Here is a 17892-nt window from a genome sequence, read left to right as displayed (position 1 = left end):
TTAGCGGGAAGACTGACCCAATGGCAATGCTGAACTTCCAGCGAGGTATATTAGAGACAATGAGAACAGGAAAACACGTTTATTAAGGGATGGGATGACCAAAGGAGGACACAAATCACAGGGATAGTCTTGTGGTATGTTTTCTTTTAAGGTGGGAGGAAACAGCCAAAAGAGGGAGATGTTGAAGAAAAGGGAGTTAAGGAAAAAGCAAGTTTCCAAGGAGGAAACGGAGCTGTGAGGACAGAAAGAATATAGCTTTCTGCTGGGATGTGGAAACCAGATGCAATGCCTCCCAGGAGGCAAGACAGGAGGTCAGGAAGATGCTGTCCAAGGTTCCTGTTTTCTCAAGTAAAAGTACAGTCAAATCATTTTCTGAGGATGATGAGGGAGGCCTTGGTAGCACTCTGAGGGCTGCATCCAGAGTCTGGAGTGGGAGAAGCTTCAGGCTCCAGTGAGTGGGCCTAGCAGAAGGGGGAAGGCCAGGAGTTTGACATGGTTCCAGACCACAGTGGTGTGAAGTTGCTCGCCAAGAGCACTCGGAAGCCAGGATGACGCTGAAGGAATAACTAGCTGGAGCTCTGGGAACAGTTAAGGAGGCAAGACGAGGGGATAAGGGTCCCATGAGGGCACTGGTGGCAAGACAATGTTTCAAGTCCTGAGAAGCAGTCTCAACAAACAGGGGAAGTGGCCACCCACAAATTGCAAGGAGGGAGAACAGCAGAATAAAATCAGAATAAATGAGAGCTAAACTGAGAGAAAGTTGTGGTCAGAGAGTGAAATATTTAACTGAAAAGCTCAGATCAGAGCTAACCACACAAGAGTATCAGCATTCTGCGATTTTACCACAATCTTTGTGAGCAAGTTATCTCAAGCCGCTTAGCCTTGGTTTCATTTCCTACTCCCAACACTATCCTAAAACTTCATCATTTTACACTAAGACATATGTCTTGACAGAGTGGACCTCACAAGAATTGCTAGGTCCCACATAACAGTAGCAGTGAATGTAAATCATGTACTATCAAGCCAACATTAGATTATTTTAAAGCTAATCGTTGAGTTGATGGTTTATCTGACCTCCTGGCCTTTCTTCCTCCTCTTCCTCCTACTCTGCCCACTGTGCAATTGGGAATCTCTCCTTTGTCTGGAACTTAAACAGAGAACATATTAGGTAGGCTAGGCAAACGATCAGATGAACTCCAAATCAGCATTGACTATTTAGAAGTTCCAACACAGTCTAAAAACTTTTAGGAGTGAAGTGTAAGCTGAATAGTATTGCTAAGTAAAAAAATCAATATTTTAAAATTAATAACATCCCCAAACATCAATAACCAATTAGAATACATGAAGAAGTAAAAGCAGTAACAATAGTTACAAAAATTACAAAGTACCTAAAAAAATTTTACAAAATACAAGCTCTTTTATTGACAATTATAAAATAGTATTGAAGGAGACAAAAGAGAACTGAATAAATAGAGAGGTATATTATTTTGAATACTCATTCAATAAATATTTATGAAGCACATACTATGTGCTTGGACTATCAAGTGCTGAGGACACAGAACTAAAAGAAGACAGGGACAGATAAAAGTCCCTGCCTTCATGAAGCTTACTCGATGCTGTGGATTATAGACTAATCTCCAAATTCAATGTGATTGTGATCAAAATCTCAACAGGATTTTTTAAACTAGGTGAACCGACTCTAAAATCTACATAGAAAAAGGAATATCTAAATCCAGGGAAGTTCTGGAAAAAGTGCTTGCACTACCAGATATCAAGGCTTGCTGCACCAATGCAGACACAGAAAAATAAGATCAACAGAAAAGAATTGAGAGCCCCAAAATACACCCGAGTATGAATGACAGGTTAAACTATGACAAAAAGATAGTACTATAAATCATTGAGAAAGACTGCACTACTCTAGGAATAGCAGAACAACTGCTTACCAGTAAGGGAAATTTTAAAATATAGATTTCCATTCTTCATACAAATACAAGAATAAATTATAAATGGATTAAAGTCCAAAAATGTTAAAACACACATATACTCATGCAAACACACATGCACTTCAAAAACAAAAGTATTAAAAGAAATATCATTATGACCTTGAATTGGGAAACAATTTCTTAGATGAGATACAAAAGGCATAATTCATAAAAGTTTAATTAATCTAACATCAGATTCAAAACTTCTGTACACAATAATTCATAAATGAAGCAAAAAGTCAAGCCACAGACTTTAAGAAAATAGGAAAATCAGAGAAGAGAAAACTAGGATGGCCAATAGACATATATGAAGATGTTTAACCCTTGCAGAAGGAAATGCCAATTATTTTAGATGCCGCTCCACAACCATTTGATTAGGAAAAATAAAAAATCTGACCAAATGTTGGTGAGGATGTGGGAAAACAGGAATCTGTAATCAATGCAGATAGGAGTATAAATTGATGCCACCACACTGGGGGAGAATTTGGCAATACCTAGCCAAAATGAAGATAAGTATTCCCACAAGCAAGCAAAAAAAAAAAAAAAAAAATCAGAATGTTCATCAATAGGACAAGAGAATTAACAAATGACAAGGTACTCATTAGAAGGAATGACAAATAATAAAATGAATTAAGTACATTGAAATGCATTGCAACATGAACAGATTTCAAGAACAATATGAAAAGGGGAAGCTCTACACAGAATTACACGTAACAGTAAGATAGTATTTATCTATATCTTTAAAACACATAAAGTCCTTCTACATATCATGACTATCCACAAATATTTTTACATAAATAAAATATAATGACTACATAGGAATAAGAATAAATTCGCAGCCATGGTTACTACTGAGGAGGGAAACAAAAGGGACTTGAGCTCTCAGGAGAGGTCTTTCTCTTGCTCAAAAAAAAAAAATCTGAAGCAAAAATATCCAAATATTTTTTATTTCTGATTTTAGAATTCCTGACATGACTTTGTGTACTTGTCTGTATTTTTTACTTAATTTTTCTTCATTCAGTCGACTCATGTATTGTTAATACTAACTAGAAATTCGGAGGAAAGGAAAAATTAAACTGGGTAAGGTAGGGTGTGGGCAAACATGAACTTCTGCGAACGGTCATGTTTTTGTTTCCTATCATCAAAGGGAATCAGTAGTCACGTGGGCAAAGTAAAACTTCCATGTGCTAAGCCACACCACAGCAACCGTAAGGGAAAGGTATCAAGGCTGGTTCTCCCAACGTGTATCTCACCTCTCGCACATGTCTCTTCAGGTGCATGTATACACTCTGTCCAGTTTTTCGAAAATGTCTTTCAACATGTTCCCTTCCAAAGGCCAAAAATGTATTCATGCATACATAGAGTCCACCTTCAGAATTCTAGGAGAAAGAGACAGGTTACAAAATTAGCCAAGAATACCTTGCAAAGTCATTTAGATACTGAAAAAGGGAAGGGAAGGAGGGTGAATGATGAAGACAAGGCCTAGCAAAAGGCCATCTGGCTGTCAAAGGCCCTTACGATGACCCTCCAGGGCTCCATTCCACCTACAGTAGCGGCTCCGGCCCCCATCCTGGGTTCCAGGTGCTCCCGGACACGTGCACACAATCTCCCAGTTGGGGGGAGAGCCTCAAAGGCCCTAGGAAATAAACATGCTTGTCTTGACTCTCCAAAACTGGGGTAAAGGATAATAAAGCAAAGAAATTTGGCAAGTGATCCAACTACCACCACTGCAATGGTTTATCAATCATTTTTCCTCATGGATCAGTGTAAGTCTCTAGGAAGATAAAGTTCTATATTCTTTTAGCAGGACAGGGTTCTTCGATTCAAACAGTTTCTTCCTTGGGTGATACATGCTATTTGATGGTACCCATTACTAAACTATGACAATTTAACAAATCAGTAATAACTTAATGAATAAATAATAAAGGATAGAGTCCTATAATAAGCCTCACTACATATTTTTGCATGCCCAATATGGGCCAGGCACTTCTCGTATGTTTTTTCTAATCCCGACAATAAAGCAAGCTTACTATTATTGCCATTTTACAGATTAAAAAAAGAACTAAGGATGAGTCACTTGCCCAAGTTCACACAGCTTGGAAGAGTTAAATTAAATCTATTTCTCATTTTATCCTCCTATGCCACATTTCAAATATTATTTAATTACAGACATACTGGCACAATGAACAGTCAAGGATATTTTTCACATTTTATTTAAGATTTATTTATTTATTCATTCATTCATTCATTCATGAGAGACCCAGAGAGAGAAGCAGCCTCCCTACAGGGAGTCTGATGCGGACCTCGATCTCAGGACGCCAGGATCACAACCTGGGCCAAAGGGAGATGCTCAACCAAATGAGCCACCCAGGTGCTCCTTGTTCACATTTTAGATGCTTGATTTTCTATCCCAATTTTTTCTCTCATTTTGTTTAATATGCTTCTCTGTAAATTTTACCTATAAAATTAGTCATCCTTGGGGCACCTGGGTGGCTCAGTCAGTTAAGCATCTGACTCTTGATTTTGGCTCAGGTCACGTTCTCCTTAAGATCTTGCCCCGCGGGCAGCCCCACTGGCGCAGCGGTTTAGCACCGCCTGCAGCCCAGGGTGTGATCCTAGAGACCCTGGATCGAGTCCCACGTCGGGCTCTCTGCATGGAGCCTGCTTTTCCCTCTGCCTGTGTCTCTGCTACTTCTCTCTCTCTCTCTGCATCTCTATGAATAAATAAATAAAAAAAAAAAAAAAAAAAAAAAAGATCTTGCCCCGCATTGGGCTCCATACTCAGTGCAGTCTACTTGAGATTCTCTCCCTCTCCTCCTCCCCATCCCCCTTCAAATAAGTAACTAAAATCTTTAAAATTAGCCATCGTTTCCTCAATGAAAGTGGATTTTAATTAAGCTTTTATCATTCTCACCCCAACAAACAATTTATAAACAGAATTTTTTTTTTTAAATCTGTCAGAATTGGGACGCTGGGGTGGCCCAGTGGGTGAGCGTCTGCCTTTGGCTCAGGTCATGATCCACGGTCCTGGAATTGAGTCCCCACAGGGAGCCTGGTTCTCCCTCTGCCTGTGTCTCTGCCTCTCTCTCTGTGTCTCTCATAAATAAATAAAGTCTTTAAAAAAAGATCTGTCTGAACTGCCAATAAGCACTTATCAAAATTCCTTACGTTTTAGTAAAGCACACATTCAACATCAAAACAGGCACTGATCGTCACTACAAATATATGAAAAACAATTTTTAAGTTCCAATAACTCAAGATTGTATATTTTTTTAATTTCTAATAAAATCCTCCAACATGGTATCTATGGTTTTATAAACCAGACATAAAGAAGCCTTACCACAATGAGGTTATTACAACAGCGTTAGTTCAGATATGTGCCTATTATTGTAGCAAATACATTGCATAAATCAAGAAAAAGAAAAAACCATAAAGATTACAAAGAAATAGGTAAAATTGTCTCAATTTGCTGATAATATTATATAGTCTATAGGGAAAATCCTTAAAAAACTACTAACTAGTAACACTAACAAATCTAGCAAGGTCACGGAATACAGATTCATTGGGAAAAAATCAATTTCAATTTTCTACTCTGGCAGCAAGCATCTTGCAAATGAAATTTTTAAAACTTGACTATAAAATAGCATCCAGAAAACTCAGTTATTCAGCTTATGCTTCTGGATAACTTTTTCTCTTTGAATGAGATCATTTGAATAAAATTAGAAAAGTTTTTCAACTAGAGGCAACATACTATATTCATTTGATCAACAGATTAAATCCTTCTTTCAAAAAAATGTTTTAGGGCAGCCCCGGTGGTGCAGCGGTTTAGCACCGCCTGCAGCCCAGGGCGTGATTCTGGAGATTCTGGATCGAGTCCCACGTCAGGCTCCCAGCGTGGAGCCTGCTTCTCCCTCTGCCTGTGTCTCTGCGCCTCTCTATGAATTTAAAAAAAAAAAAAAAAAAAAAAAAGATGTTTTTAAATACACATTTTTTTTTTAATTTTTATTTATTTATGATAGTCACAGAGAGAGAGAGAGAGGCGCAGAGACACAGGCAGAGGGAGAAGCAGGCTCCATGCACCGGGAGCCCAACGTGGGATTCGATCCCGGGTCTCCAGGATCGCGCCCTGGGCCAAAGGCAGGCGCCAAACCGTGGCGCCACCCAGGGATCCCTAAATACACATGTTTTTTGCATAGTTATAACCCTTAAAAAACTTGCATCATTAGGTCAGTTATTCATTAGGCCCAGTAAATTGAGCACCATATGTTGTGATTTTAAAAAATAACATTCCCGTTCTCTTCCAATAAAATGTAATTCAATCAGAAAGACTTTAAACCAGAAGATATGCCAGGGAAAATATAAGATTTGTAGCCAGGGTCCTGAACTGCCATTAATTAGCTCTGTAGCCTAAGGCAGGTAGTCATTCAGTCTCTGAGCTTCAGTATTTTCCTTCATAAGCATTGCTGCACAATAATTCCCACCTCACGGGGTTGTGTTAAGTTCAAAGAGGGTGAGATACATTCTGTGCTGTAAAGCATTATGCAAACAATAGCAATTATTTATTATGAGCTACAGTTCTATGTACTACATGTATGTTCTGTTATCTCAATTACTTTATAATTGAGGGAAATAAGCAGAAGGAGGAAAACAATCAGTCTGACAGCCACACAGGCTGGGGGCAACAAATATTAATCTATCAGAAAAATATATTAAGCAACTAGTGAGAGAACCAAGAAATTACCAAGTGGAAGAAGAAAACTGTTCAAGTATAGCATTTTTCTGGAGAAAAATACAATATAATGCAAGAGTTTATAAAGTAATCCCTAAAATAATTGTAAAGTCTTTGCTAATTTCCTTGCCAAGAGTTTCTGACTTATTAGGGAATTTGATAAAAATTTAATATACCCCAAACATTCATTCTCAATTTCTGGAGTCACCTGACATTGTCACAAAGTCCATAATCTGAGAGGAAAATGCTTTATTTTATTTTATTTAAATCCTTTTGGCATCAAAGATCATCATTTTGTCTTCAGATACAAGCCTGACCTGTGACTGACCTATGTGTATCACCCCCACACTGCCTCCCTTGGCTCTCAGGTCTTTTTTTTTTTTTTTTAAGATTTTATTTATTTATTCATGAGACATAGAGAGAGAGAGAGAGAGGCAGAGACACAGGCAGAGGGAGAAGCAGGTTCCATGCAGGGAGCCTGACGTGGGACTAGATCCCGGGCCTCCAGGATCACGCCCTAGGCTGAAGGCGGCGCTAAACCGCTGGGCCACTGGGGCTGCCCGGAAAATGCTTTAGCACTCAAAGGCAACTGGCCTCACTAGGGAAGGATTCTATTACAAACATCCTCGGGTCTCTCTTCCATCCTACACACGGCCGGCCTCTGAAGCAGCGGCTCTGAGATGGGGGCACTGCCCACAGGACTTGCTAGCCGTACCAAAACTTCAGGACACTGAGACACAAATCCCTTTAAAAGCTACCCCATATAGAACAAGCACACACTTCAGTCTAACGACCCATGCCTTCTTCCCTCTTGCCTTAGTAATATCTAAATATTGGTGCTATAAAACTTTCTTTCAAAGGCAGTACTCCATGCATGTCCTCTGAACAGCTTCTTTCACTCATGAGGACAAGTCTATGCTGACAAGTCTATCTCTCCTGATTCTTTTGTTTGACAGCCTGGGATCAGAGCCAAGCTCTTAGTTTAGAACCCTCAACCTCATGCTCTTGTTAACCAGCCACATTCCCACTAAGACTACTGTTCTGGAAAATCTGTAAAACCCTTGCCTTCCTGTGGCCAAAAGGGCAGCCACAAAATGGGGCAGGACCTTCTTTTGTATAAGCATTGCGCTAAAATCGCAGAAACCAGGATCATACCTTGGTTTCTGTAATGATGTTAGCAGACTAACATAAGAAGAAAAGTAACTGCATTAGAGTCTAAAGACTGGAGTGAACCTCTCTCTCTTAGTGTCCAGTGTCCTTTGTCTTAAGGCATGATGCACTATGTCTTTAGAAAAATATTAAAATAGGGATTATCTGAGTGGCTCAGTCGGTTGAGAATCAGACACTTGACTTCAGCTCCGGTCATGATGGCACACATGGTCATGAGATCAAGCCCCACATCAAGCTCCAAATTCAGCTCAGAGTCTGCCTGAGATTCTCTCTCCCTCTCCCTCTGCCCCTCCCCCACTCCCATCTCACTCATTCGCTCTCCCTTTCTAAAAATAATTTTTAAAATTTCAAGAGAGAAATAATGCAGGTTAGAAAACTACCAATTGACAGTGAAATACAATTCAAAGAATAAGAGGGAAGAATATAAAATAATGTTTTTCTCAGGTGATAGAGTCTACCTTCAGAATTCTAGGAGAAAGAGACAGGTTACAAAATTAGCTGAGAATAATTTCGGCTAATTATTTGAAAAAGCACTCTTTTTCAAATTACGACAGGTCACAAATGAAATCCAGATATATCGCAGTTATTTTTTTAAATAAATAGTAGCCTACACATGAAGATTCCAAAAATATATTCATTGTATGGTAACTGCTTGATATATGGCAAACCACAAGAAACACAAAAATGGGGAGAAATCACTAATAAAAGTTATTGGGACAGTTAGGCATCAGTATATAATAAAATTAATCTGATCTACATCTTATACCAAACCCCGGAATAAGGTGTTTAGAGAGCTCTAAGAGATAAGCATCTAAAAAACTAGAAAAGAGCAGAATAGCATATTTATCTCACTTAGGAAGGGGAAAATAATTTCTGGCCAAGAAAAGATAAAGTGGAGAGATGGTGTGGTTAGGTATAAAAATGTAAACACTGATGAACAAGTTTTACACCACAAAACATAATAAAACAAATAGAAAACCAGTCACAACAGAACGAGGAATGATGTAAAGTACAATGAAGAAAAGTTTATATCCAAACTATGTGAAAACTGATAAAATTACAGGATGTCAACATTCAGGTTCAACTTGGTAAGTTCTTCTTTTAAGATCATTTAGTTTTAATTGTGAGAAAATATTAAAATCAAACATCACCTTCTCCCTAAAACTATCTCAAGGCAAGTATATGTCTACTAAACTGCCAAAAGTATTAAAATTACCAAGCCTGAAGCCACAGAGAAAACCTGTATGTGTACTCTCACAATATAAATTGGTTCCATCTTTCTAGAGATCAATAGAACTATGACCCTTTGACACAATATTTCTCCTTTGGGTAAAGACTGCGGGAATCCAAAAGAAAGAGGGGGGAAAAAGCCTAATTTGCACAAAAATATTCAAAAATGCACTATTTATAATAGGAAAAAGAGCTCCCAAAACAGAAGAGCTAAGGACCTGTGGCATACAAACACAACAAAATACAGTAACATTCTTTTTCTTTTTTTTCTCTTTTTTCAAGGCTATTTTTAAAATTCAGTTAGTACACATATGGCGTAGTATTAGTTTCAGGAGTAGAATTTAGTGAATTATCAGTTGCATATAACAGTGCTCATTACATCACATGCCCTCTTTAAATGCCCATCACCCAGGTTACCCCATCCCCTCACCCTCCTTCCCTCCAGCAACCCTCAGTTTGTTTCTTATATTTAAGGGTCTCTTAAATGGTTTGCCTCTCCCTGTCTTTATCTTATTTTTTCTTCCCTTCTCCTATGTTCATCTGTTTTATTTCTTAAATTCCACATACGAGTGAAATCATGTAATATTTGTCTTTCTCTGACTTATTTTGCTTAGTATAATAAGTTCCTTCCATGTCATTGCAAATGGCAAGATTTCATTCTTTTTGATGGCTGAGTAAATATTACGAATTATGTATTATATATGTATATAGAATGTAAGTATAGAATTGTATATAGTATGCACTAAAAATAATGTTCATAAAAAAACATGCTGATGACAAAGAGGAAAGAGAAGAGAAGAAAGTCTGATCATGACCAAGACCTGAAATGAAGCTGGAATGTGATCAATGGTTTTATATTTAAGTTCTTGACCTTGGGTCTCACAGCCTTACCTCCCATTATCTTCATGCTTGATCCAAAGAAGTGTTTGTCAAACTACTATCATGAAGGATTAGATTGTTCTGTGTTGTGTTCCGTTTTGTTTTTGTTCATTAAGGAAACACACGTGACTCCACTGCGACTAGTCACTGGCTCCAGTTAAATGTGAACTTACTCCCACATGTTAAGTCCCTCAAAACCCAAACAGGTCTACATGCTGTTCAAACAAACTAATCTACTGCTTACACACTTGGATGTGGCTACAATGTCAAGTTGCTATGGAAATTTCTAAACGCTTACTCTCAATGTTTGTACTTCTCTCTTGGCACCAGTTAGCTGACCACACTTGAGTAGCACTAGCCTAGAGCTGGTGGTTGCCATGTCTATACCCCATTCTTAGAACTACCCAGGACCAGGCAGTTCTAAGAAAGTCTCATGGCCAAGAAAGTGTCACTTCAAGGATCTTCAGAGACATCAGGTCAGGCCTCAAGCCTTCTGAGTAGCCCACATCAAAACCAGCTACATACATCAATGCCTTCACAACTGAGCAAGCTCCCCAGATTCCAACCCTGTCCACTTGTCCACCTGCCAGCCTGCGCCCATGACCAATTCCCGTATCTCCTGACTCATCATCTTGGGCTGCTGGTCCTTAATCCCAAATCCACTTTTATACCATGACTGTTAGCATCTCATTCGCTGAAATCTGTAGCTGTGATAACTCATGCTTCCTTCATTTGAGGCCACCACATTCACACACTGAATCACACATTTGCTCCCTGAGGGCAGGGAAATCATGTCATGAGCATTACTAAATTCCAGCAACACTACCTGGTACAGAGCCAAACTGAAGAGACTTTCACAGACCGAGTGGCAGAGTTTGTGTAGTTACTTGCCATTCAGTAACACAGGACCTGATCCTCGGTGCCCTTCTGACCTGGATTTAAAACACTCCACAGGGAAGCCCCAGTGGCCCAGCGGTCTAGCACCACCTTCAGCCTGGGGTGTGATCCTGGAGACCCAGGATTGAGTCCCTACATCAGGCCCCCTACACGGAGCCTACTTCTCCCTCTGCCTGTGTCTCTAACTCTCTCTCTCTTTGTGTCTCTCATGAATACATAAGAAAATATTTTTAAAAATAAAAAAAAAAAAAAAACACTCCATAGCACAGACTCCATTTCAAGGCTCTGACATAACTAAACAATGAGTATCATCAAGAGAAAACTGATGGCCATGCATAGAAAAACAGCCTCCAGCATGTGCAGGAACACCAGCTTTTCAGGTTTGTTCAGCTAAAGTCAGGGTCTCAGCAGCTTGGACACTTGAACCTTGTGACCCCAGTTCCCCTACTTTCTGTAACCAAGCCAGGCTCACTGGTTCTTCTGGACAGTGGTTGCCACATCCACACCCCATCCCACCTTAGACCCTATCTGGCTCCTACTTCCAGAGGCCACCCAGCCCAGAATGGCCAGCATGCACTTCTCGGCATGTTCTTAGCTAAGTAAGATTCTAATTACCATTTTCGTGATGACCTAAACAGAAACTTGACAAACTTGGAAACCTGAAATCACAAGGAAGCCAAGAAATACTACTCTGGGCTTCTCTAACGCTCTATAATGGTCCGCAAGACAATTTCTCCCACCTCACAATCAAGCCACGAGAGAGGAGCAGCATTAGAAGCCCACGCATTGCTTAACCCCACTCTTCAAAGCATTTCGATATAAATATGATATACACATAGCTGTGCATTTATTACTTTACATTGTATTTCCTACATAGTATTGAGAAGTAACATCAAAGACAAAGCTACCTTTTTTTTATACTGCTGTCTTTTAAAATAATATTGAAACTGAGGCGAATATAAAGGTCAAGGTTACATGTTTTCAGAATAGCAAGTGAACAGTCATTTTAAATAAAAATACACCACATTGTCAATCAGTAGGTGTTCAGAGAACTTTGTTTACGATGGTGTGTTCTTGGAGACTGGCCTCCGCTGGAAGACAGGAAGGCAGAGCGAGCATGTGTGAGCAGTGCACTCAGGAAACAGAGTCGCTGCGTAACACTTGTTTTTATAACCACAGAACAGTGTGGAAAACAAGTGGTCATTGCCGCAAAGAGAAACATGATGTAGGTAGATGGAGTCACAACAAATCCACGTCCAGAACAAATTACATACTAACACCCAGGAAGACTGTGACTCACACACTCATGCAAAAGTGAGAGGAAAGGGACAAGAACACAGTATTTTCTAAAACACTGAGTTTTTAAAAAAGGAAAAAAAAAAAAGAAATTAACTGAATTAGCTACTTGTAACAGCGAAAGGAAATCACCTGAATGCACAAGAACAGATTTCTTTACTAATTTATGGTACATCCATGAACTATAATACTCTCCAGGGGAATCCCTGGGTGGCGCAGCGGTTTAGCGCCTGCCTTTGGCCCAGGGCGCGATCCTGGAGACCCGGGATCGAGTCCCACGTCGGGCTCCCAGTGCATGGAGCCTGTTTCTCCCTCTGCCTATGTCTCCGCCTCTCTATCTCTGTGACTATCATAAATTAAAAAAAATTTAAAAAAAATACTCTCCAGCCATTTAAAATGTATTTGTAATGAGTATTTACTGATAGGAAAAGCTCTACATGGTATTTTTGAGTAAAAAAAGCAGGTAACAAAACAGCGCATATGACATTACAATATACACAATATGCATGCCCTGCACAACCTGTGATGTCATCTCAGCAGAGACATAATGTGGGGCTGTTTTCTTCATGTTGTCTTTTATATTTTCTAATTTTCCTTCAGGAATATTGATTCATTTTTGAACAGTAAAAACCAGTAAAATTTTTCTTAACTAAATGCGTTTAGAACCAATTGTATGTATACATAACAGAACAAGCAATTGTTCAAAAGTTCCTTTCTCTTAACCCAAGCTTTCCTTAGGCTTTCGCAACCAACTTCATACCTCTAAGGGGCTGGATATGCTTGATACCCACAGTAAAAGTGTGATCTGAAATAACTAAGATTATATCAAAATGTGTCGCTCGGGAAATTTGGGAACACACAAGTCAAAGAGGGGATAAAGAGTGTCATCTCGGGGAGACAGAGGAGAACGTGATGACAAGAGAGAATATAACAAAGCAAAGTCACTGTACCCCAGCCCGGGTAGATGCCATCCGTGGAGCAAGGGGATTAAGAGATCGTCCATGTGGAGTAGGAAAAAGCTACGAAAGAGAAAGAGGCTGTGATGTCTTCTCTGGCGTTAGAGAAGTTGGTGGGGTGTGGGGCAGGAGGAGTTTAGTCAGCAGAGAGAGAGAAAGACAAGCACCATTGGTGCTGTCATGACATCCACATCCTGCTACAAGATCACTCAGGACTACCAGGGGGAACTATAGGGCGGGGGTCAAGAGAACATAGATAGATATGGTCACAAATCTATTATGCAGTCGAGACCCACGCTACCACTGGCCACATATGAATACTTAGCTCTAAATTAATTTAAATTAGGTTAAAAGTTTGGTTTCTCAAACACAATGGCCACATTGCAAGTACTTAATAGCTGCACATGTGGCTACAGGTTACCATATTGGACAGTGCAGATGCAGAACAATTCCATCACCATTGAAAGTTCTTTTAGATACCCCTTGTCTAGGGATGCCTGGGTGGCTCAGTGGTTAAGTGTCTGCCTTCAGCTCTGCTCATGATCCCAGGGTCCTGTGATCCAGTCCTGCTTCGGGCTCTCTGCATGGAGCCTGCTTCTCTTCCCTTTGCCTATGTCTCTGCCTCTCTATGTCTCTTATGAATAAATAAATAAAATCTTAAAAAAAAAAAAAGAAGACACCCCTTGTCTAAACAGGGCAGGATGGTGGCTCAGCCTAGGGGATGTGGCAGGAAGTCAGGGAAGGGAACTCATAGCAGGGATGGAGAAACTTTAGCAGATGCAGGTTATAATTTTAGGATAGAGCCCCTGAGCAAAGAAAATGGATTAGATGTAGGAGTGTGTGGAAAAAGGGCAGAATCAAGGACAACTCCTGTTTTAACTCATTAGACTCGTAAGATTACCCACCTCTCTCTGCTCAACTCTTGCATTCATCAAGCAACCACCTGCCATTAACTCTACCTCTCAGGTACTTCCACAACTGAATGGCAGGTATAAATATTCCAATGACCAGACCACAGATCCCAAGTACATTCTGGCTTCTAGAGCAAAACAGACAAGAGTTTTTAAATGCAAAAATTAAGTAGAGGCAGATGGGAAGCAAGGGTGCAATAAGAAAGTAAAACAAGGCTCCAGATCAAGGGCAGCAAGCATGCAATCCTCAGAAAGGGGAAATATGATGAGGGGAAAGCAAAAAACAGGCTGGACAGCAAGGAAACACTCAAACAGCTCGCCAGTGGAACAAAACTTCCGGAATACAATATTCACAAAATCCCAAAACCTTGCTTCCAACAGCAAATCCACTGAAATAAAATTGTCCATCTAAACTAAGTAGAAAAACCAAATGCACATAATCCCAAGAGAGAGTGCAGGCTTCCCCACTAAGCATCCATAAATCATGCTCGTGGCCATGAAGTGTTAAGAAAAAATAGAAATGTTGAGGCAGTAATGATTCTCCCAGTTTGCTCCAACTTTGCCATTCCCTCTCTGCAGAGGGCTCCCAGGTATGCCTCAGAGCTGCTGCACAGCCAGCTCAGACAGCTAACGGCGGCACTGTCCAAACGGCCACATTTTGACACGCTATAAATTTACTGTTCCACCCATCCGTCATTTATGACCTTTTTTCCTAAGGATAAAACCACATCCTTGCTCTGGGTATTTGGAGCAATGAGGATGCTGTTCACCCAAACAGCTAGGGAAGGGTTTGGGTGAGGCAGGAGGAGCAGCTACTATACTGTTCAGAGGACAAATGAGCACAAAGAAAACCGTCGAGGGAGCACTGGGGCGAGCTCCTTCTGCAGTGCCAAACTGCAGCTACAATCCACGGAAGGAGCTCCCCACTTACATAGAAAAAGAGAAAAATGTGAAACCACCTTAGTCAAAGGTAAAAACTTTTTATAGTCATTTCTTCTCATTTTGAAAAAGAGCTGGCTGGGCAGCCCGGGTGGCTCAGTGGTTTAGTGCCACCTTCGGCCCAGGGTGTGATCCTGGAGACCCAGGATCGAGTCTCACGTCGGGCTCCCTGCATGGAGCCTGCTTCTCCCTCTGCCTGTGTCTCTGCCTCTCTCTCTCTCTCTGTCTCTCTGTGTCCCTCATAAATGAAAGCTTAAAAAAAAATTAAATAAAGCAGAAAAAGAGCTGGTTTTCTTCAGGTTGCATTTCCCCTGGAAAACTATATTAAACATGAGGATTAGGTTTCCAGGCTAACCCATAAAAGCCCATAAGTACGAGTTGGATTTGACTCTGAATAATAGCCCTGAACAGAGATCCCCCCAAGGGGGCCAGCAAACACTCACACCCAAGGCTTCTGCTGCAGGGCGGAGCCTCATGCAGAATTACCAAGTACAGGAAGTCTCCCCTTGGCAGCCCCAAGACACTATAAACCCCATTTCACCTACCCCTCAAAAGGATCCTTCCCATTAAATCCCACTACAAAAAAATATAAAAATAAAAATAAATAAATCCCACTACAGAGGTGGATGGCATTAAGTGGGTTTAATGGGAAGCCATGATTTTAACAACCCCACAAGGAAGGTACTATGGAGGGAAAAACCAGGGCTCAGAGACATTCAGTGGAATTCCAACACCTGCTTAAGTCATACTGCTACTAAGCAGTGATGCGGGGGTGTGCACGGGGGTGCTCCTGGGGGTGTTCCCTCCCAGAAGCCAGGCCAGCCTGGCCCTCCGCATGCTGCCCCAAGCAACTGAGAAGCAGATGTTGTTTTGGTGGCAGGAGCTAGGTGGGCAGCTGTTGGCAAGCACACGCCATCCCGGGGCTTGGGCCAAAGCGCAGTTTCCTCCTTTTTTACTAAGGCTGTTTCATTCCAGGAAAGCAGGAGGACAGGAAAAGGAGGCTCGCCACACAGGTAAGGAGCTGGCGCCAGGTGCTCTGCCAAGGTTTCCCGAAGGGGAGGAGAGAGGCTTTGGCAGGACCCACCAGCTCCACTTCCCAAGTCGGAAGGGCAGCTGGAGCCCCCAGAGGTGGCTGCTCCATGCTGACAGCTCCCCAACCAAATGCTGGCAGGCCCCCAAGGTGCTGGGCCCCCAAAGTGCTGGGCCTCCAAGGTGCTGGGCCCCCAGACGCTGGCGAAGCAGCCGCAGGGTTTGGCGGCCCCCTCACCGACGTGTGGGCCCCAGGACACGGGGCCTACCTGCCGGGGCTGCTTCCACACCTTCAGGCTGGACATGGGCAGAACCTCTCCAAACGGCACCTCCAGAGGGGCAATTCAGCAGCTGTACCTACAGGATTTTTTTTTTTTTAAGATTTTATTTATTTATTCATGAGAGACATAGAAAGAGAGGCAGAGACACAGGTAGAGGGAGAAGCAGGCTCCATGCAGGGAGCCCGATATGGGATTCGATCCTGGGACGCCAGGATCATGCCCTGGGCCAAAGGCAGGCACTAAACCACTGAGCCACCCAGGGATCCCTACCTACAGGATTCAATGTGTGAGCCACTCTCACCCTTGCCCCTTGCCGACACCTCTCTCCTCCTGGCTGCTCCCTCCACCGATCCCACTAACACACCACCAAGCCTATTTCTAAGAAGTGCTGGGGACAGAGACCTCATGTCCAACTCACAGCTTTCAGCAACACCCAAAGAATTAACCAGGACCCAAAAAGCAATACTTGGTTTGATTAGGAGAAAGTTTTCATAATTGTGACTCATAAGAGCCACCAGCTTCTGGGCCGATCTCGCCCATGTGGTCAGTATGGGGCAGGATTTACTCTAGGAGTGATTGTATTTCATAAAACAGTAAAGGCTGCGTGTAATCCATCTATGACTATTTGTGCAACACGATTATCTTTTCAAATTTCTAATTCCGGGATGCCTGGGTGGCTCAGTGGTTGAGCATCTGCCTTTGGCTCAGGGCGTGATCCAGGGTCCCGGAATCGAGTCCCATATCGGGCTCCCTGAATGGAGCCTGCTTCTCCCTCTGCCTATGTCTCTGCCTCTCTGTGTGTCTCTCATGAACAAATAAATAAAATCTTAAAAAAAAAAAATTCTAATTCCTGGAGGAAATGCCGCCCAGACCCCTGTCTGGGTTTCCCTACGATGCACTCACCCACCTGATTTGACCACCCCACCCTCCTTTATGCCCCTGATACACTGCATCTGCCACATTGCACACTGAGCTCCTCCCACTCCTCCATCCGCTGCACACTCTGCAGACTCAGCTGCACGGCATCTTTCATCAAAATGTCTACTGGGTTTATTCCCACCACTTCCCCAGCTCTAGGCCCACTGTCATCACCCTCATGAAAGCACCCCTCCCACAATACCACAAGAGCCCCAGCCCAATTCCTACTGGAGTTCTCTCCACCTCCCAACCGTAGTCCTCTTTCTGCTTCCAGGACAGCCACCCAAATAACCGCTGTCCTCACGCTGTCCTCTTGCTCCTGACCAGCCAGCCCATCGGCCTAACCTTACCAAGGCCGACACCTATAGCCCACAGAGGAGTTAGCCTTGCTTCCCAGTTGCCCAAGTAAATTCTCTCTTCCTCACATACATCCTAAGCTTGGTCTCACCTCCACGCCTCTGTCCCTTCCTCCCCTAAAACGCCACTTTTCCGATCCCATCCAGGGACCCAGACCAGTAACTTTTCTAGATTTTATTGATTATTCCTATCTGAAATCTCCATTCATACCCTGTAAGTGCCACACTGATTAAAACGTAATACTCTAAAAAAAATTAAATAAATAAATAAATAGATAAATAGATAAATAAATAAATAAAATGTAATACTCTACAAGTG

The 17892-nt window shown here is 41.8% G+C and overlaps 1 protein-coding gene and 1 non-coding gene across 3 annotated transcripts in view; one reads left to right on the top strand and one right to left on the bottom strand.

The window, feature by feature from the left end:
- USP13 (ubiquitin specific peptidase 13) overlaps positions 1–17892 on the bottom strand; it is a 126572-nt gene that overhangs the window by 98912 nt on the left and 9768 nt on the right. The window contains exons 1-2 of one of the 2 annotated variants that reach the window (XM_077879735.1): positions 10003–10121; positions 3236–3361 (exon numbers count right to left, since the gene is read on the bottom strand). In XM_077879735.1, coding sequence (XP_077735861.1) covers positions 3236–3334 — 99 coding nt within the window. In that variant the 5' untranslated portion in view covers positions 3335–3361; positions 10003–10121. Of the gene's footprint in view, positions 1–3235; positions 3362–10002; positions 10122–17892 lie in introns of those variants that run through there. The other variant, XM_077879734.1, reaches the window with a different exon arrangement.
- Positions 7816–7996, top strand: LOC144302805 (small nucleolar RNA SNORA81). The gene has a single exon (XR_013369862.1). It is a non-coding gene; the product is annotated as a small nucleolar RNA SNORA81 (small nucleolar RNA).

The sequence above is a fragment of the Canis aureus genome, chromosome 31, assembly GCF_053574225.1.
Source record: "Canis aureus isolate CA01 chromosome 31, VMU_Caureus_v.1.0, whole genome shotgun sequence".
In the NCBI taxonomy this organism is placed as follows: Eukaryota; Metazoa; Chordata; class Mammalia; order Carnivora; family Canidae; genus Canis; species Canis aureus.
The sequence above is the reverse complement of the archived record's forward strand: the minus strand, read 5'-3'. Positions and strand labels throughout refer to the sequence as shown.